This window comes from Polyodon spathula, chromosome 7 (assembly GCF_017654505.1).
Source record: "Polyodon spathula isolate WHYD16114869_AA chromosome 7, ASM1765450v1, whole genome shotgun sequence".
Lineage (NCBI taxonomy): Eukaryota > Metazoa > Chordata > Actinopteri > Acipenseriformes > Polyodontidae > Polyodon > Polyodon spathula.
Window position 1 is genome coordinate 48,114,848 of NC_054540.1, and position 22,840 is coordinate 48,137,687.

General features: G+C 37.4%; 1 protein-coding gene across 2 annotated transcripts in view; it reads left to right on the forward strand.

Moving 5' to 3' along the window:
- dacha (dachshund a) overlaps nt 1–22,840 on the forward strand; it is a 167,414-nt gene that overhangs the window by 66,500 nt on the left and 78,074 nt on the right. For both annotated transcript variants that reach the window (XM_041255661.1, XM_041255662.1), the window contains exon 2: nt 7,884–7,999. In XM_041255661.1, the coding sequence (XP_041111595.1) occupies nt 7,884–7,999 (116 nt within the window). The remainder of the gene's footprint in view (nt 1–7,883; nt 8,000–22,840) is intronic.

A 22,840-nucleotide genomic window follows, 5' to 3' on the forward strand; every position in this document is an offset into this window, starting at 1 on the left:
CGTGAAAGAATGATCAGATCCCATGATAAAAATATAATACTCTAAAACACAAGCTTGTTTTTTACAACCTGTTACAATTAAAAGTGTTGCTGCTGTCGTCATTGTATTGTAGACAATTTTGACTTAATTCAGACATGTTTTGTGTCTGTTCAGGTACAGTGACCCACAGTTTATTTGTGTGTTACCTGTAATACAAAATCCAACAATTGGAAATTGGGAGCCTTTTAATCAAGTCAAAGGGAAGCACCTGTCTATATAAAGGAAGAAACTCCTTAATTCAAGACATCGAGGCCTGGATGTCTGCCAATTTTCTTCAACTAAACACTAACAAATCTGAACTCCTTCTAGTAGGATCTAAAACTCAACTTAAAAATCTAAATAGAGCTGCTGTGAACCTCAGAAACTGTCTGCTGCTGCTTTCCCCCACAGTACAAAGCCTTGGTGCAACCTCTCCTTTGATGCCCACATCTCCTCCGTTGTCAAATCTTCCTTCTATCATCTTCGAAACATCTCCAAAGGCTGTCCCTACCTTTCCCTCCCAGATGAGGAGATACAGTACTTTGTCATGCATTTGACTACTGCAGCTCTCTATATTGTGGTCTCCCGGCATGCACTATAAACCAATTGCAGCTAGTTCAGAATGCTTCTGCCATTCATCTCTCCTGCTAACCTACTATGCCCTTCATCACACAGGCCACTTGGACAACGCTCATTTACTTCATGGCTCTGAATCTTTGGAACTCTCTCCCAGGTTTGGTGTGTGATACTCCCACTGTCGCTCCCTTTACATCAACTCTCAAAACTCACCTGTTCTCACTAAGCCTGATATCTGCTATTAGCTGCTGCTACTATTTCAGATATTATGTATTATGCACTTTCCACTGTATTTAGTGTACTATTTCATGTATTATGGTACTATCATGTATTATATACTTTTGCATTGTTTTTTTACTGTATATCATGTATTATGTATTTCTCTGTATTTGAAGTATTATGGATTATCTTGTATTTACTGCATTTTGTAAAGCACTTTGTGATGGTGTTCCACTATGAAAGGCGATAAATAAAATGCAGATTGATTGATTAAGGTTGAACACTAAGCATCCAAATGTAACCATATAAATAAATAGGATTATCATTCCTAAGGGAAATGGCAAGCTTGTTACATTTACCTCATGGAACATATTCAGTAGAAATGCACTCCAAGGTAAATGTCTCCAAAGCAGTGTCAACAAAGGGATACATTTGGCTTAGTCATTTCAAAACAAATGCATTTGTATTACTACCACATAAAGAACAAAGGACTATCTTCTTAAATATCTAAAAATAATAATTTGACTGTGTTCATATGAAGTGACTTTTAAAGTAAACAAGTAGGCCAAATATTGAATTCATTTTATTATTTAAACTGTCATTATTTACTTTTCTCGTACTGTAGTCCTTTCACTTGCTGTAGTCAGCAGTATCCAGTTCTTTGTTTTCAAAGGTAAACAAGGTGCTGGAGACACCCGCTCTAAGAAATTAAAGAGAAAAATACCCCTAGAGTCTGCGAGAGCGGGGGCGGAAGATGACTCAACGTTGGATAGCATGGTTAAGGAATTAGGAACGGAAACGGATATAAGAATGGAGAGTACTTCACAAAAGACTAGTTCAAGATCTGCAGTTAGCAAAGACATGGAACTCCAGGTTTGTGTCTGTGGCTGGAGTAAGGCGACAATGGTCAGGTGTTTGAAGATTCATCAAGGGAGAATGAAATGCTTGAGGGAGAAGGGACAAGGGCCTTGCATTGAACTATTCCTGGAAAGTCTAGACGGCAGCAGGAGATCGAACGCTTAGTTAGAGAAAGGAGGCAGTTGAGGAAGCAATGGAGAAAAGCAAAACAAAGTCAGGAGGGACTCCATCTGTTACAAAGGGTCATTAAAGATAAGCTTGCAACATTGCGCAGAGCTGAGTGCCTACGTAAACGCTACAAAAAGAAAGAGCGCGCAAGAACTAATTTTTATAAAGATCCATTCCAATTTGTAAAGAGGCTATTCACCAGTGAGAAAAATGGCACACTAAAATCATCTAAGTTTGAGCTGGAGATATATTTGGAAGAAACACATACAGATTCAAAAAGGCAGGAGCCTATGTGAATTCCTTCAGACATCCCACCTATCAATCCATCCGAATACCAAATGGAAGACTGTGCACCTAAGTGGAAAGAAGTATCCGAATACCAAATGGAAGACTGTGCACCTAAGTGGAAAGAAGTAGAGCAAGCTGTGAAGAAAGCAAGGGCATCATCATCTCCAGGGCCTAATGGAGTTCCATACAGAGTGCACAAGAGTGCTTCTGGAGTTCTACGAATTCTGTGGAAATTGATGAAAGTGGCATGGGAAAAACAGGTTGTACCCAGAGCATGGCGCCGAGCAGGTGGAGTATTTATACCAAAAGAACAGGATTCTACAAGCGTCGGTCAGTTTTGTCTTATTTCCTTATTAAACGTAGAAGGCAAGATTTTCTTCAGCATTATTGCTCAGAGATTGTCAACCTACCTATTAAAGAACTGCTTCATTGACACTTCTTTATAAAAAGCAGGCATTCCAGGTTTCCCAGGATGCTTAGAACACATCAGCGTAATCTGGCAACAAATTCAATCAGCAAAAAAGGAGAGGAAGGAGGTCCATGTGACATTCTTGGCTTTTGATAATGCATATGGTTCAGTGCCACATGAACTTCTTTGGGCAGCATTTGATTTTTCCAGCATACCGATGACAATAACAAATTTAGTGAAAGCCTACTTTGGAGATTTGCAATTTAGTTTTTCAACTTCAGAATTCAGCACTACATGGCAATGCCTAGAAGTTGCAATAATGGCAGGATGTACCATTTCTCCACTGGCTTTTACCATGGCAATGGAAGTAATTATTAAGGCATCAAAATGGGTAGTGGGAGGATAGCGCTTAGCTTCTGTAATGCGACTACCACCAATTCAAGCATACATGGATGACATGACAACAATGACTACAACTGTAGCCTGCACTAATTGGTTATTGGGCAAATTAACCAATAACATTGAATGGGCATGAATGCAATTCAAGCCCACTAAATCAAGAAGCATCTCTATAATTAAAGGCAAAGTAGTAGATAAAAGGTTCTACATTAATGGTGAGGCAATACCAACAGTATCCGAGAAGCTGGTGAAAAGTCTAGGGAGATGGTACGATGGGTATCTAAAGGACACAGTTCATGTGGGAGAAGTTAGACAACAAGCAGTGGAAGGGTTGAAGAGCATAAACAGCAGCGCTTTACCAGGGAAACTGAAACTCTGGTGCTTTCAGTTTGGTCTACTGCCAAGACTGCTGTGGCCACTGATTGTGTATGAGGTTTCCTTGACAAGAGTTGAGAAGCTGGAAGCTTTAATCAGTTTATATGTCAGGAAATGGTTGGGAGTTCCATGCTCCCTCAGCAGAGTGGGACTTTTTGGTAAAGGAATACTGCAGCTACCAATCTCTGCTCTAACTGAGTAGTTTAAGTGCGCAAAAGTCCGACTGGAAATGACATTAGTAGATTCATGTGACAAATGCGCAAGGGAGGCAGCACCTGTGTTGAAAACTGGAAGAAAATGGACGGCAAAGAAAGCTGTGGAAGATGCTAAGGCTGCCCTTCAAATCTGAGATATTATGGGTCAAGTTCAGCATGGAAAAGAAAGTTTTGGTCTCAGTTCAGCTCCTCCTGCATGGCACAAGGCAACCCTAGCTCAACGGAGGAAGCTGGTAGTCAGTGAGGTGCAAAAGCAGGAGGAAAGGATCAGGTGTGTAAAGGCCATTTCCCAGGCCAAGCAGGGAGAATGGATGAGATGGGAGAGTGTGGAACAACGCAAGATCAGCTGGCAAGACCCATGGACAATGGAACAGAGCAGGATCAGTTTCCTCTTCAGATCAGCATATGATGTTCTCCCATCACCACAGAACCTAAACCTCTGGATGGGTGAGGATCCCTCATGTCCTTTGTGTTCATCACCTGCAACATTACGGCACATTTTGACAGGATGTAAGGTGGGTCTTAGCCAAGGATGGTTTACTTGGTGCCATGACCAGGTGCTGCAATGTTTGGCCTTAACATTGGAAGACAATCGTAACATGACCAATAAGTTGCCACCAGTTCCATCAAAGCATTACACGTAAAAGACAATATTCCTCCATCCAGGAGAGCAACTACCAAGAAAATGTGTTAAAACCAGGCCTCACCAAGGACAACTGGGAGTTGCTAGAGACTGGAAGATGCTGGCAGATGTTTGTCAATGACTTATTTTTCCACCTGAGATTGCCACCACTAACCTTCGACCAGACATTGTCTTGTGGTCTGGATCAGCACTCCTTGTTCATCTGGTAGAGTTATCAGTGCCATGGGAAGATGCAGTGGATGAGGCGTATTAGAGGAAGAAACTTTGGTATGCTCAACTAGCTGCTGAAGCGGAACAGCGGGGAGTTTACCCAGTGGAGGTGGGTTGTCGAGGATTTGTGGCACACTCTACAACCCGGTTTCTCAGAGAAGTCAGGTTCAGTGGCTAAGAGTTGCGTCGCACAGTGAAGAACTTATCTGAAGCAGCAGAAAGGAGCAGCAACTGGCTGTGGTTGAGACGGAAGGATTCTGGATGGGGATCTTAAGCACAATAGAAAGAAAGCAACACTAATTTACATGTAAGTAAGCTGGGTTGAGCTGAGTGGGGGATGGAGTGGGGTGATGCTGGGACGCCAGAATCACTGTTGAGCCCTCTTGAGGTGTTGTGGGCTAGTCACGAAACACCGAGGATGAAAGGTGCCCACTTGAAGACCCCAGCGATGTACCCTACTTAGCTCAATCCAGACGGTTGTCATGCTGATACGCTGGGGAGACCGCACTGGGTTGATCCCCGGAGCCAGCATCGCAGCCGTTGTGTGTGCTGATGCGCTGGGGAGGCAAAATGAGCTGATCCCCGGAGCCAGCATTACACTTCAGCAATCAACACCAGACAGAAGGATATCTACATCATCAGATGGAAAACAACGCAAATGGATGGAGATGCAGATGGATCACGTTAGTTTACTACAAAGCTACGTCTTAGTTGGTGCTTATCTTGGCGAGAGCCGAGTTCAAATCAGCATGAAGTTCAACATCTACTCTCATGTAATGGAAATCATGGGCATACAAGTCTTTTGAGCCTAGTCATTTTCTGTGTAAATATGACCTTGAAGAAATATTTGTCTTTATCTAAAGAGTTAGATTTAAAAAATGTTGCAGCTGTTTTATTCCTGTGACTTTCACACATGCATTTTTTTTTTGTTTTGTTTTTTTACTGTTAGCACCTCATTTACAGATTTCAGTATGTTTATAATCACTGTTGTTCTGTTTTGTGCACCTGCTAATCCATCTTCCACAATTAACACCCACTGTTTTCAAAACAAACTGGACAGATTTGTTGCCACACTCAATGTGTGAAAGTGACTTGTGATGTCACAAAGCAGTCTTTTTGAAATAATGGAAGACAAAGAGAAGGAGATATGATACCTTTTAATGGATCAACTAAACCAAAATTATTAAAAGTTAGTCCAGTAAAAGGTATCACATCTCCTTCTCATTGTCTATCATCTTTGGACTAATACGGCTACCATTTCATGTAATAATGGAAGAACCTTTTTTTTTTTTTAAACCAGGGTACATTTTACAGTATATTGACACAGCATCATATTTTGGGAGCTCAGTTATACTGGCAGTCATAATTGCAGAAACTCATTTAAAATTTCGAACAAATGTTCCATGCCATATTTCTGGTTTGGTACTAATTGGCCTATCTGGGGTAATACACTTGACCCACAGGTGCTACTTTATAGACTTTTGCCAAGATAAACCATGCTAGTGTTTCAAGGGTTAACTTAATAATTTTCAGCTCTAGGCATTTATGTAATTTTCTTTAATGAAGTTTTAATTATGTTGACTAATCTTAATGTGTTTTCCACTTTCCTTTTTTGCTTCTTTGAAGCGCAATGGCATCATGCATGCCTAGGAATTTCAATAGATTTCAAATGTTTGTTTGACACAACAGAAAGCTGGCAGGAGCGAGCTTTAAAAAAAAAAAAAAAAACAAACAAAACAAAACAAAAAAAAACGTGTGATCTTTCTAGCGCGGTCAAGAGGACTGCATCTTCAAACAAACATACATTCAATTAAAGTCCAAAGGAATAAGAACCATATGGTGCTTTAAGGTGTGTAGTAAATGTTTTCATTGTAAGAGGATACAAGATGTATTTGTGAGTGTGCTAATTATTTAAAAAGAACATTTATTATAATAAAAAAAACCTTAGAAAAATTTTCTTATTTGAATCGTGATAGCATTTGCCTCAGGTAATCTTTTCTTCATCGGAAAGGTCTCAAATGCACAACCTTTATCGGCATCAGTAAAAGCAATTCACCTATAGTCAGGAGTAAGAGTGGAATCACCTTCTGAAGAAGCGTGTGTCAGAATTACTTAAACAAGGCACTCTAACGGCTGAAAACATTTCCATAAATTAGTCCAATTTTACTTTTTTTTCCAATCATTGTGTTGTTGAAGATATTATTTTTCGATTTTGTTTAGAAAGTCAGTATAAAGCAGCAGTTTTGGTTATAGTAAAAATAACAGTGTAGCAGTGAAAACCTGATATGTATAAGTCTACTAGTTGAATAAAATACAGCAGTCTGTGATTAACAGGTCTGTGTATACAGTGCAGTTAGTAACGTGAAGGTTCCAGTTACAGGCTAGAACAACCACAAAAGTGATTAATGTTGAATGCTCTTTTTACATGGGTGGCTGTTCAAGCTGTTAATTGGATTAGTAATGTAAAATTGTATGCTGGTTCTGGCCTCAGATCAGTTTACTGTGAGCAAGTCACAGAGTGTCAGGTTGCTACAGGGGATAGTAATATGTTTCACCTGAGAAACACCAAAAGGTCAAGTAAAGTTTAACGATCAAAATTGTAGACGTTGGGTATTGAATAGAACAATAATTGGATAATTTAGTTTGTTTAATGCAGTATCAATTGCTTAAAATGTAGCACAGCCATCTATAGATTAGTACACATGATACTGTAGCCAGTAGACTAGGTTTGTGGTGTATACAATATAAACAACTACTGGAGCTAGTTTACTGCAGTATACGCCACTGGATGCTGTTTTATAATTGAGCTAATCATTGCAGAATAGAATTGTGTTCCATAGCACTTGATATAATAGTAATTATAATTCATATAACAGACTACTCTTAATTAAGTAATTGTAATTGGTGGTAATAAATCAGACCATTCCTGTTGCAGACCAAGGTATCAAAATAGAGGGTTAACTAAATTTGCTATGGTACCAAAGGATAGTGTATTTTATTTGTATTCATAAACGCTTCCCCACATGAATAACCTTAAGAAAATTAAACTGCAAGTTTCAGACAACCAAATTACTTTTTAATTACCTGTACATTTAAACAGATATATTTTTACTTTGAGGCAAAATCTATGTTGATCCATACATTGCGGAACCAACTATCCTTGGTTAAATAGCTCTAAAAATTAGTGGCGGCTCATCCCAGCAGGGTACAGGCATATCAAATCAACCTCTAAGTCAGAGAAACACTTTGTTGACTGTTTTAGTGTTATAGTATGCCTGCCTTCCATTGACCAGATACTGTATCAGTACTGGGTTCACATTTTGCTTATGATATATTGTTATTGACGGCTCTTCTACAGTAAAAGTATGTACAGTGTGTGTGTGTGTGTGTGTGTGTGTGTGTGTGTGTGTATATATATATATATATATATATATATATATATATATATATATATATATATATATATATATATATATATATTCAAATTCTCCTTGCTTTCCCACAGCTCAAGACCTGGAAGACCCCCGAAGCGTTCGCTGGGCGTGGCGATGCAGGAGAACTCTCGCCTGCTGCCCCACAGTGTCCACGGCCTTTTATCACCAGGACTTATCTCCCCATCAGGTAATGAAATTTATCAAATCATCACGCTCTCTTTGTCTCCCTCGCTGTTTGAAATGAACTAATATTGATTTGACCAGCTTGTCCTTCAGGGCCTTTATTATGTTATAACAGAGGTTGGAATATTGGATTTTTAGTTAAAAAAAAAAAAAAAAAAAATATATATATAATATAGATATATATATATATATATATATATATATATATATAATATATAGATATGGGACTGACTTACTGACCAAAATCAGATGCAGTTTAGATTTTTCAATTCAGGCTTTCTGTAACAAAATTGCTTAGTGTTTTAATGTGTTATTATCGGGAAGAGTGAATTAAAGGGCCAATCTTTCTAAAATTGGATGTCCATTTATCTATTCACCTATCTATCATTCACATGTATAATAATTGTATGCACAAACTTGTTTAAAATCCTCAAAGCTATTCAAGCAAAAGTGTCACAGGAACGTGCTTACTAAGGAAAATACTGCTAGTATTAACAAACATACAGTAGCCAAAACAACGATGAAAAAATGGGCCATCCAGAAACACGTTTTTGGGTTATCGAAACCAGTTTGCTTTCAAGAGTCACCTCCTGTTATTAGAAAACCATTGATAAAACTTGGATACTGTTTGTCTCACTTCAGGTTAACTGTGTTAACTCTTTATGTCTCATTTATCAAAGTAAATTATTTTTGCAGTTTTAATCACACATAATAACCCAGTATGTTACGCAGTATCACAGTAAACAGTACATTAACATTTGGAGTACAAAAATGCACATCTTAAACACAGAAAGCAATGGATAACATTAAAATATCAATACACAGAGCACATACATATTAGCAAAACCCAGCAAACACTTTGAACAGCACAGTAAAATCTAAAATACCAGTACTGTAAAACCTTATCTCAACGTTTTATAATCGATAATCATTTGTCTCACAGATAAAATATTTCAACCCTCAGCCCCCCATATCTGGTATGGACAGTAGAGCTGTACATTAGACTATATTTAAATATATTGGCTCATATGGTAGTTATATGTGGGGTTTTATTGGAATGCCATATTAAGAAATCCCTTTCCCCAGCACTGAACCACTGTACGTCGGATGTATACTGTAGGGCTATGCCGCTATAGGCAGGGAAAAGGGGATGCAGTAATATAGAGTTATAGGATGGCAAACGCCTGTGTGCAGCGTAACATTGGCATGAGTAGGTGAACGAACCAAGGCTGAAAGCTGAGGTCATTTTAAGCACTAAGAGTGCAGTTATAACCCATTTACAGACCCTCACAGCCCTGTACATCTATTATGTACAGCTTTTATTAATAAGTTCAAGTCCAGCTACATTTGTTTTTCTAATCATTACCAAACTTTATTTTATCCATTGCTAATTGAGTTCGATGAAGAGAATACTGTGAAGTGTACGCGGCCAACTGCAATGTCCAGGTTTTGGAAGGGCTTTGCGGTTGAATGGAATTATGAGAGGTGCCTCAGATATGATTTTCTAAAGCAGGTGACGTCAACTGTACTGATCTGGAAAATGCAGCACAATAGAACCTGAAAGTGGCACGGTTGATGTCATGAATAGGGTTTCTCTGTGATGTGTCATGGAATGCAGAAGGCAAAATTTGCACTCTGATTGGCTGAAAGTTCCTGAGCAGCGTATAATTGTAGTATACAGTAGGTTCCCCTCCCTTATTGACTCACATAATGCCTTTGTCCTGTTTGTGCAGGTAAAACGTGCTTTGCTTTGCTATATTTGTTACCAGGATCTGGCATAGAAACAGATGTCACCCACTGCCCAGAGGGGCTTGCTCTCATTATTATTATGTGCGTGAGCTTGCAACTCAAAGACAGTTTTTATGTTATTACATTTGGATGCTTTGATGACATCCATCCAATTCTCTAGTTTTCTAGAGATATTTGTATATCTACAACAAATGCCTTAATGTTTAACGAATGAATTCAGATTTTTGTCTTATCACATTTTGTGTAGAGAAGCTTTATTACCTTTCCTAAAAGTCAGTCATTTCAATCAGTGATATTCTGTTCCATAATAATGTACTTATTTTATTGAAAGAATTCAAACTGCGTGGGATACAATTTTTGATGATGTGGGCCAGTTCATTCCAAAGCTGTCAAAAGTTATCCTCCAATGTCTGCTCATAAAGCAGAACAAGGTTAAAGGCCATGACATTGACCTTAATACCAAAATGCCCACAGCCTACAAACTACAAAAGGATGAATAAAAAAAGAAAAATCTGAGTCCTTTCATCATGCAGCTGTTGCAGTTGTGAAATATTTTAATATACGTTACACTAACATGTGAACATAGCCACCACCCCACCAGACTGTTTATGAACAACTGAAACATTTACTAAATACAACACAATCCTTTCTCTTACGGTTTGGTACTGTTATTTTATCATTTTTTTCTTGTGTTTGTATCGATTCACACAAGTCAGAATGGTAAGTTCAGTTTACAGGGCTACCATTCATTTGTATATTCCTTTGTTTGTACATTTACTACGCCTGTCTACCAGGTGGGAGTTTAAATCCCTCTCTTTGTGACAAGGCCATAGTAACTTGCTGTGATGTATAAGGCTAATAAATTAATATGATGAAGTTAATGAGAAGTACAAGTGTTGCCAAACTGCACTAGTCCAGCTCTAATGGGGCTGTGACTTAAATGCGGTAACTCTCCCTGTAGCGAGTTGAGCCCTGCTACCTAGCGACTGTGACTATGATAAATGACATATCCCACAGCGCTGTGCAACCCATCTGCTCTGTCCCCAAACAAAACCTAAAGAGAATTGCTCTTTCATTCAAACACATTCTGACAATTTGTTTTTAAGATAATTTTGAATTTAAAAATACAGGTATTTAATATTTTTCTTTGTTTTATAGCTGTTGGGCACATTTCAAAATAAGTTGTACATTCTACATTATTTAAGGATTTACTTGTGAAATGTGACATTTAGAAACACTCAAATTTAATAAAACCAATTACAAACATTTCAACTAGTCTTTTTCAATGTTAGCCAAAACATTTGTCATTTTAGTATTTCTAAGTTCAGCACTGCTGAGCGTTTTAATAGTTATTGGTAAAATGAGACATGAATAGATATTTACCGAATGAAATAAGAAGTCATTTTTGTTCATATGCTATTACATTCAAACAATTGTTTGTCCACAATAATTCATTTATATAAAGGTTTGTTTATAATATGTGTCTTATAGTTTTTCTATAAATAACACAGATTGTAATGAATATTTACTTTTCTGTAGTGTAGTTTTATTATTTTTGTAAGCTAGAATATAGTTGTCGCCACTAGCCAGTTTGTTAATGTAGGAATTCAATGTACTCTTTGCATTGCTTATTGTATGTGGTTGTTTGCTGGAATAGTGTTTCATAGACCCCCAATCTTTAAAGAAAATAAAAATAAATCCTTAAGAAAAATGATTAGAAGAGATGCAGTTACAATACACACGAGCAGTCCTACACAGTCTTCAATATTATAGAATACATATTTGAATATGAAAATACAGATTGACATGCATTTGCATTGCTATGTAGCTTCAGTTAGAAAGAGACTGACTGGAAAAAAAAACATGTTTGCTCTAAAAGTGGATCTGCAAACACATCAATAATTAAGGCACCTGCAACTACAGCAATTCCTTACTTTGGGTGGCCGTTACATTTAATTGTAATATCTACTTTCATCTCAAACTTTAAAATAAATAAAATATAGAAACCTGTTTGGTGGCATATGGCCCATCACACTTGCCTTGCATGTAAAGAAGCACTGCACAAAGCAGCATCCACAGCATACAGCTGTGTACAAACTAGAAATACAGCTGTGACTAAATGTTTAGTTAGCAGGATGCACTTTAAATCATTTTCACCAGTGAAATCCCTTTTTTAAGAAGGTACTATAAGATGAAAACCTTGTGTCTTACCAATATAGAATGGCTACTATTCACAGCATTACTACATCTGATATGAAAGTAGTGGTATACAGTATGAAGCACAAGACAATTACCTACCAGTTGCTGACAAATACACATGCAGTCAATTCTGCATTTCTCAAGTGTTATTGGAAAACACCCCTGTCATCAGAGGTTGCAGTGGATACTGGAAATCGTTTCTCGTGATAAAGAGCTCAAACTTCAAAGACTACAAAATCAGTAGGTGTCCTCAATCCTTATTTAATGAAACTATTGAAATAAGACAGATATTTTTATTTAACTGTGAATTTCTATGGTGGAACCTGCTCCATGTCCCACTTCTAGCCCAGTAGGCCCCATTCAGACCAGCAGGGGACCACTGTATATCAGCATATTGAAATGCCTACATCATCTGTGCCAGCAGTCAGTACTGACCATTGGTTGCATCAAAACATAACATATTAGCTGTCTCACTGCCTGCTATAATTCAGGTCAGCAGATCATGTTTTGTGGCCTTACCTCAGTCCAGTGTTATGACTTGGCTGGAGTTATAAGACTATTACAGTAAATGAAATACCCTCCAGATCACACTGCCTCCCCAGTATGTATGGATCATTACATCCTTTTCCCCCACTTTTGGTCCCTGTAGACAGTATTTGTTCTTTGTTATGGTGCTGCAGCAATTAGCAATATCAATCCTTAAATCCTATCTGCAGATAGCTTTCTGCCTGTTACTTCAGTTGGTTTGGGGTTTGCTGTTTCCATGAATGGGAGCATTAGGTGGTGTTTCATCAGAGCCCTATTACCCAAAACTCTACATTAACCCCCCCCCCCTCATCACATGCTCCCTAGTGATAATCCAATAACATAATATAAAGATAGGGTCTTAATTCAGCAAGGAAAACATTTATATTCATACCAGTCCCTTTGTTGTGAAGATCCAACGCAATTACCCTCCACCTCGATTCTGCAATTAAGCTGAATTTTGTACTTCAGGCTGGCACTATTGAAATGGCCGAATCGATCAAGATTTTGTGATTTTTAAAGATAACAGATTTTAATTTTATAAATTTTATACAATTATTTTTAATCTCTATTAGTGTATGGCTATGAAAAATTTTGAATATTTAAGTAGCCTGAAGTCCTTAACTTAATGAATGGGGACAGAAATCCACATGGGAGGCCAGCAACCCGAAAATATTTCCAGGATGTTGGCCACAGAGAGCCAATATCCAGGGCCAGTTCAAGGAGTTTAAGCCTAGTGTTCTTCCATGTTATTGGCTTAATATTCTTTCAAATACTTGAATGTACATGCCTCAAAAATCTAAATTAAATTCAAAATAACTTTAAAACTACAAATCTAATCAAATTCTAACCACCGTAGGAAATTAAGTCAGCAGAGATTACTGAGCCGCTATAAAGAGTGAAAATGTTGACTGCAGTTAAATTTAGTTCATAACAAAGAACAACATTTTCTTTCATGTTAACCCATTAGATGGTGGTTTGCACTTACTGGAAACGTGATAACCAGTACTAAACCATTCTCTACCCTCACCACTAAAAAAATGTCTCATACGCTGTGTCTTATGCCTGTCTCCACTCAATTCCCAACGGTGTCCTGGTCTCTCTACTTCAGTAAATGTTTTTCAAAGGTTAACTTTGTGAGCTCTTTTTGAAATAATAATAATAATAAAAAACTTCAATCAAGTCTCTCCTCATTCTTCTTTGTTCTAGTTAAATAGATTCACTTTCCTCCACATTTCTTCATAACCCATAACTTTTAGTCCTTAGCATGAGTCTGGTTGCTCTTTGCTGGACTCTCTCCAAAGATGCAGTGTCCTTTTTCTTATGCGGGGACCAGAAATGGCCATAGTAAGCTAAGGGATCAGTTAAGTGGTTTTGCCAGTGCATAAGACAGTCTCGTCAACACCCTCCCTTGATTTGCTCTCTACACGTTTGACTTTATAACCAAGCATTTTGTTTACATAAGGCATTACCTGGCATTAAAGTCTGTTTTTGTGTATTTAATACCCCTCAAACTGTTCTTCATACCTTACTATCTTTTCCTGAGCAGCGCTGCTTCTACTGGCTAGAACATGCTGTGAAAAACCCTCCAGCTGCTACAGATTTGTAAATCCTACCCGAATCTTTGTTATCACTGCAATGGAGTATTTTTCTTTTGATCATATTAATAAGTGGATGTTTTTTATATTCTTATAACATTCTGTACAAGGATGTTTAGTAGAATGATGTAGTTTTTGCTGTGGCACACTAAAGGATAAAGGGTTGCTTGATTACCTCTTTTTCAAAGCAGGATTTGCTGAACTAAAGTTAAACTACTTTATCTTTTTCACAGAAGGAAGCATTTGAGATGCAGATTCTTATAGGCATATTTACAAAGCTTTATCTCATTAGTAATTATTTTTATTTTTAATAAATACATTACAATTTGATATCCAGAAAGCCCAAACTATTTTATGAATATCAGCATGCATACCCAATTCCACATAAGCACCTAAAAATATATCCCTTTGAACCAAAGTTTAATAAACAACAACTGAAAAACAAATACTTATTTATATAAATGAGGAATGGGGGTGGTTAGTGTTTGCAGTGTGTTAAGAGAAATAATCCATCCTATTGACATTACCACCCATTTGTCTTTAGGTTGTGGATTAAGTAAATTTGGCATCACAAAATGGATTAGCTCTTGTTGCACAGCTAGCTAGTTGTATTCTATTCAACTAGTCTGACAGAGGGAGGGTCCAAACTCAGCAGTGGTTGAGCCAGCCTGGAGCCGCTCGGGATTGTGGCTGATTTAATTTACTGTCCTAACTTTCTCAGTACCCAAGCACACAATTTGGTTGGCTTTTCCATGTTTAAAATGCACAACTCTTGTTATTGTGTGTATTCATTCTCCCCACATATCCATGCAGCTTGCACACACATGTCGACTGACTCTAAAAGGAAAACAAAATGTTCAGTTTCAATTATACAATGGCGGGGATAATGTTTTGTTTGTCTGTTATATATCGCTTGCTAACATTTATTTTTTCCTTTTAGGAAAACTTGATAGTAAATGCTTTGTGACTGTAGCCCCAGCTGTTTCTTTGCATTATTATTTTATGAAACATGTGTCAGTACTATAAAAGAGGTCAAGCTGACCTACCACAATTCATTCAAGTCTTGTAGACTAGAATATTACAGTAACTGCTCATGCAAAGGTTAGTTACAGTTATTCCCAACATAAAAACCTTTAATAGTTTAGCCAGTTGTCTGTACTATGAGAATAAATTAAGGGCACTACAATCTGAATCATCCAATCCCAATGACATGCTTGTTGTTAGCAGCTGTAGAAGTCAAACTTCATTATCAGGGCTGGATTAAAGGATGAGGGGGCACTACGCTAACCCATATTTTGGGGGCCCTATGCACAATAGCTTGTGAAACAGTGTTGTAATTAACAGCCTGTAGGTAAAGTGTATCTGCAAGGACAGCTTTCAGTTCTACGTCAGATGCATGTTCACCGTTTAGACCTTACAAAACAAATACAATGTGTAACAATGTGCAACCAGACTGTTTTACAAATTCCATAATCACCTGCTTATGATACTCGGCAACTTTAGGTAAGTATTCCCATCTCAGCTGGGCTGATAAAGAAATCGTTCCATTATTTGCTACACTCAGTCTGAAGATTTTAAGTAACTTTCGGTTGTCCAATTTTTGAAAAGGGGTGTTTGCACAAAGAAATGCCTCTGTCAGGTCAAAATGTATGTGTTTTGTGCATCATGGTTTTCAGTGCACTTTTGGAACATGGAAGTCACCGTTTTTTGTTTCTTTGCAAGTAAAGCAGTCGCAGTACTGTTCTGGATTTCCACCTTTCTCTTTCGGTGAATATTTGAATCTAAATGCTTGTCAACAGACAATTTTTTTTAGTGATCTATGGTGACATAGGACGTACAGAAGAGCTTACCTCCATCTCTATGTAAAACTCCTGCTGGATACTGTATGAAATACAAATAATAATTATGATAAATAATCTGCACAGTATGTGAAGTTAGAGAAACAAACTATATGGACTTAAACCCCCTAATTAAAAAGAAAAGTTTCTAAAATGTATACTGTGCACATTTGAGACAGGACAGGTTTTTAAATTGACCCTAAAACTGAAATAAATGAATGCGTAAATTGAGCATGATTCATACATTTTATCCTGCACAGACTGACGTAGGACTAGGGACGGCTCTCTCCTAGGAGTAGAAGGCATGCAGCATTTGGTATTGTGCATTAGAAAGAAGTTGCTTGCGTGAGAGACTCAGACCAGGTATGGTGTAATCGAGAAGGAATGCCTAGCCATCATAAAATAAAATAAATGAACCGAAAGCAAGTTTCTGTGCACCTCTTTCCTGTGTGTCTGGGCCCGGCCACCCACATGCAGTTTTTGTAAAATGTCCCAAAAATGTTGACCTTGCATGGGCTCCAACTCTGCTGGGTGCGATTTGTGTATAGGTCAATCTGGCCCTGATCACAATTCTATAACAATTGTGTAAAACATTTGCAGCTTCCTCTGTAGTTGTATTGCTACTTTTGTATTAAAAATAATTGGTGAGAGTATCAAAAAACATAAATACATTATTTTACTATGAAAGACATCTGCACTTTGAGAAAATCACTAATCTGAGCAGGGTTCGGTCCTAATTAGCAAGACATAGCAAGAATCTACTGTACTTAAATTATATCTAAATTGATAAGTGTGCTTTTTATAAATTACAATAATATATTAGATCTTTTTTTTAAACCATGGCACATGGTGTTTGATTGCGTTTACCACAGTAACCTTTTTATCTGTCAAAAGGGATCGCAAGATCACACCAAATCAGCAAGCAGCTTTGTGAATTGCTTCTGCTATGACCCGACTTCGCTTGCCTGGTGCTTTTTTTTTTTTTTTTATCCCTCGGATGGGGGTTGAGTTTTTCTAGAGAGAATTGACTTAGTCAGTGCTATGGTGTGGGAGGTAAATGGGTTGAAGAATAACCTTTCAGTAACCTTTTGCATGTTGAAAGAGCATTTCTGCACTGACTTATTAATTTAGACAAGGTCACCTTTTCATTTTAATACCAGATTAGCTGTGCCAGATCTTGAACTTTGATGTAGAAAATGTGCATATGAGTGCAGATCTTGGGGCTATATTTAAAAAACTGAGGAAAAAAAGGTTTATTGATATATTATTGACATTTAAAAAAAAAAAAAAAAAAACTGTCAGGGAAATACAGGGAGTAGCATAAGATATACGGTGCATAGGAGATACAGCATAGGATATACAGTGTCTAGGATATACAGCATAGGATATACGGTGTATAGGATATACAATGGCACCTGTCTTATGTATGTAGGAAATGCATTTTTGCATATATCTACTAGAGATATATATATGATATATATATATATAGAGAACAAGTTGTTGAGAGAATCATGATCTGGGGGTATATTGAGGTGCCTAGGTCTGTCCGTCCCAGGGTACTCCCCACGATTTATTTGAAGGCGGTTGCTTGGAAAGCAATATTGTTCATGGCTTCGGAGGTATTAAAGCTGTAGCAATGATCCTCACACCTGTTTTCCATTTCCAGGCGTAATAATAGATTTCTTAAAACACTGAGGCTACAATGTTAAGCATTTAACAGTATAACAACAAATGATGCAATGTCTCAACTTGTTAAGATGCCCATCCTCAAATGTGTAGCTGTTAGGGAATTGAGAGCAAAAGTTATGATATTCAAAATATTTTCTGACTGAGATCAATTGCATTTCTCAGCTTCTAAGTCAGCAGGAGCAACACTGCATAACAATTTTTAACATCTGCTAGATATACTATAATGCAATCATCATATGACGTCAAAAGTTGTGTTCTCAATATAATAAGTGGGTACAATATGTAGGCTGTGCACAGTGAAAAATGTGTTATACAGTTTCAGCTAAGAATTTGTGCTCAAGAGTTAATTTGTTCAGCATTACTGCTAACAGTTGAGTAAGTTATACAAGCAGAACAGAAGCTAGCCTACCTTGGTACGCTCAGTACTCAGCAGAGTATGGTTAACTTGGCCTGGTAATCACTGAGCAGGTGACTTGATTACATTGAGATCAGGCAGAAAATGTCCACTTCTGGCCACTCAAGTGAATCAGTCAAATTATCGAGTGGCTAAACTAATTCTGTGCCTTGGGCCACTGAAGCTGCCACTTCCTATAAGTCAGGCTTTCACTCAGTGTAAAATTGTTTTATTTTATTCTCAGTTTCATTTATTATGGCTATTCAAGCTAATCCATGCAGTAAACTGGAGCCAGTCAGCCTGTCAGTATTGTTTCAGTGCTCTGCTTGCTAGCCTATACAGAGTTTCCACAGGGAGCTCTCTCATATAGGCCTGGAGTGCTGAAGACTGAATTCCGAGACAGAACCCTTCTGTGTCTTCTTCATTAATCATTTTAAAATCATTCTACTAGAGTAATTGTTTCCTCTTTTTCTCAACCCATCTGTATTTGTTTGTAATTATCAATAGTACTGTAATACACCATAGTATGAACTGTGCTGCATTCTTTTACAAGTTACTGAAAAAGAGCGATCGGTAATCAAGGTTTTTATCAGTCAAAAAATAACGTGGATAAAGGTGCATTGGACATATTTAAGATCCATTTAAAATATGCTGAACTTATAATAGCCAGTATGGAAAAGCAAAAACTGGGACACACGTCTTTGTGAATACTGCAATTAAAAGCAAAGACACCCAGTCCAGTTAAATATAAATAGTTGTACAATTAAATAAATAAGAGTCCCATATTTATCTGAAAAAAAAAATTACAAAAAAGTAATATGGTCAAAAGATGACCCTCAACTATTGTCATAACAGATTTAAAAAAACACGCCTTGCTTTTCGGTAGTTCTGCATTTCATAGGTGATTTCATGTGGTGAATGAAATTTTCACACTTCAACAAATATTTTTTCCTATCATTAACCAACCAGCTGCTTGGCAGCTAGTTACAAGCTTTGTACCTGAAGACACTGCTGAGGTGAAATGAACCAGGAAGTGAAACAGTAACATACTACCTTAGAACTGTAGTGCAGCAAATTCCTATTAAACCTGTTTAAAACTGCCCTGAACATCTGCTGAGTAATTTATAAATGTCTTTGGAAGCAGAGGATCTACCCAACTTAACAAACACATACGTTTTAGTCAGTCTGTAATTGGACTAGTGTTCAAGTTCTGAAGTATTCAACATTTGTGCTTGAGTAGTCAAATATATTTGTATTTGAAATTTGCACACCTCTCAGTCAACCCCTCACCCCTCTCATATTTTTTAAACAGTGGAAGGCATATCAACACAAATATGAATTTAAAGGTATCATAGATTAGATCTTTAAACATATACAATGACATCAAAATGACAATACAATAATAATAATAAAATGAATAGGGCCTAGAAAATAAGTTTTTGACTCTTTTATTTATACTGTGTTTTGGGGTTATCCTCACATGACTAGAAGTTTGACTGAATTGTGTTTTGAAACGGACACCCTTAGCTCATTTTATAGGTGTGCATTCTTTATTAATTTATTCTTTTATGCCCATTCTATACATATGTGAAATGTTTTGTTTTTTTCCGGTACTGTCTATCAAAACATTTCAGGGTAGAAATGCTGATGTGGCCTCTCTTTTCATCAGTCTCTCTTGTCAGGTGATGTTGGGGTAAGAGAACAGGATAGAACCATCTCTAGCTCTACCCCGCCCACAGTTTGCAGCTGTACACTTGTAAAAGAGGTCTACGAAAACCGGGCCAACTGCAGTTACAAAAAGCTGGTGCACATGAAACAGTAATCACCGTCTTCCAGTCTATTATTAGATTAACTTCACAGGGATTGCTTTTCCTCTCCTGTGAGCTGATGCATAAATGACATGTTTTACCCTCCAATAAATCTAATAGCAGCACAGCTCTGACATGATGTTCCTACCTCTCAGTCTCCTGACAGATTATTTTTGATTGCTGCAGGCGTTTACAGCATTTCCAAACCATCTGAGTTTTAAAAACGCTGATACAATTTCACTGAGCAAATGTCACTTCCTCTATTAGTACTACAATAGATATTAAAGATGAAGTTGTTTAGGTTGCATGTCAGCACTGATATAAAATAAAGCCACCTGTGCAGTAGGAAAGTAAGACAGGGAAATGCAAAAACATCTCCTTAACAAATAAAGCAATGAGGGAATTACCAGCGTGTTACAGTGTATGTGTCAGACCTGATCTCTACCATCGTATACAGGACTACCACTGTAGTGTTACCAAACCAGAATCATGTTTAAAGAGATGGAGATGTTAACAACATCATATGATAGAAGTATCTGCAAACAAATGCCTGCACAAGAAAAAAAAAAAAAAAAAAAACCTGTAATTCATTCAATTAAAAAGCTTTTTGCAGATCCACTGAAATGTTCATTTGTCAACCAGGATTCATATGGCATTTTTTCCTTTTAACGTTTAGAGGTACAGTATGCTGTCAAAGAAGCAGGAATAAATATCTGTCATCAGTTCAAATAGCGGGCAATCGTACCCATATGAACTGAACAGAGCAGGCACAGTTCATCAGAAGACAACAACATGGCTAATGCCCATATCAACACGAAGGGCAATTCATTTAACATGGCAGGTGTACCCATGGGTTTCCTGATACAGAGAAGTGCAGGTCAACTGCAACCCTATTCTTGCCAAACACTTCATATTTAAAAGGTGCAGATCATGCATGGACATGCACGATGCTATATAAAATACAATAAAAAGAAAACATGTTTGCATGAGTAAATAACGTAATTACAAATATTATCAAACTTCTGTATCGTCAGTACAACAAAAAAATACAACTAAAACATGGGTATTGGGAGTTGTTTTGTGTTCTGTCTAAATATTTTACTGTTCTTGGGCCCTAATCATGACATTTGAGGGCTATTCAAGGAATGTTTTGTTGAGGCTGGTTTTTAATGCCTATTTGATTAATTCTGTCTATTTTTTAAACCCCTTTCAGCTGTTTGAAAGAGAGTTTATGAGTTTGTTCAAATTTTTCAAAGTACTGTTTCCGCTATATAAAATGTATATAAACAGTCTTCAAAAAACTATCATCAAAGAAAATTCCATGTTTGAAACAACAATCAAATGATCTCTAAATAGCTTCCCTTGACTAAAACAAAAAAACAAACAGTTTTGAAAGCAGGCTATTATGTGTATTGACTGTATAATACACAATAAGGTTTATGCAGACTTCTACATAACTTAAATAACTTCTACTGGATGTGCGTTAGCAACCAGCCCTGCAGGTGTCTGCTTCAGTTTACCAGGTGCCTGACTAGTAGGGTCTTTTGCAGCACAATGAAGAAAAATAGTCCCTACCAGTTTTTCCCCTCTAGCCCACACAAGAGAAAAGCCTTGTAGAATCCTGTGGAAAATGCAGACCAACAACTTTTCACAGCCAGGAGCCACTCGGCGACTCCATGACACAGTTCCTAAAAACATAACAATTTCTATCAGGATCTGGGGCATACTTCATGAAGACATCTATTAAAATAACAGTAGATATACTGTAGGAAGAGGGTCACATAGAAAGATCTTATACCACCATTTTGAGCTAACATTATGTTAATTTAAGAGCTCCTTCATATATTGTTTTCTGCAACACAGTACAAAAAAAGGAAACTTTTAGTAGCATGGTGGTAAATGCTTTGTGAATGTGGCCCAGAATCTGCTGGGGTTTGAGAACAAAATTTTGAAGAACCACAACTTTGTTTCTGTTGGAAGATCTCCAAAGTAAAAAAAAAAAAAAAAAAAAAAGCAGACAATTGAGTCAACTGCTTTATTGACGTAGTCTTTTCCTCTTGCTATTAGCATTAAATGCTGCAAGTGCCTGTCCAATTGTTCAGCACTGTGTCAGCTGATGGTTGACAATCGTTGCAAAGAAACAGCCTGCTAATTAAAGCCTGGCTATTAAACGTTATCTCAGTTGTTTATCCTACCATGTTAAGAAAAATAAACGATGTGTGTTTTTTCAATTTCCCCTTCAAGCCACTGCCAGGTAAATTAAAAACGCCTAAAATATTAAGTAAGAGTGAAATTAATTCAACAGTTTAATCTAGAGCTAATAACAGTTGCAACCTGAAAAAATATTGCAACAGTGGGGAGTTACTTAACAGCTTATTCCCCATTTGATAAAGTAATCCACTCTAATTCCAGTGTAATTTTACCTTGATGTAATATAAAACCATAAGCTGCTGAAGTTGCTAGTAATTATTAGCTCTGTTCTGTAGCCACACTGACAATGAAGTCAGTGGTGAATTAATGCTACACAATTAAAGGCGTAACATTAAATTGAAATGTGGTGGCTTTGCAGCCAGTGACAAATGTATTGACACTGTTGCTCAGCTCTGGTGCATGTTAGTTAGAGGATCTGTTTTGGTTTTCTCTATCTTTATTTTCCTGTTTTAAAATGGTGTTTATCAGGAGTTTGTCTGAGCCCCTTATGAATTCTTAATGGGTTTCTCACATGAAATCTCCATGTAGTTGTAGTGTTGTAAGGATCTGTTTATTTGAGTTGCAAGTAGGGAGAAATGTCATACAAGCAAATGAACACTAATAAAATAAGCTTGTATTCTTTTATAAAAGCTACACAAGAGTTGAGGGCTCCCGAGAGGCGCATCCGATAAAGACACTCCACCCGGAGTGCAGGATGCACCCTATAGCTTGGAGATCACTGGTTCAAATCCAAGCTATGCCACTGCCGACCGTAGACGGGAGCCCCCAGGGGGCGGCGCACAAATAGTCAGGAGTTGCCTGGTCCGGGTAAGGGTTAGGTCGGCTGGGGAGTCA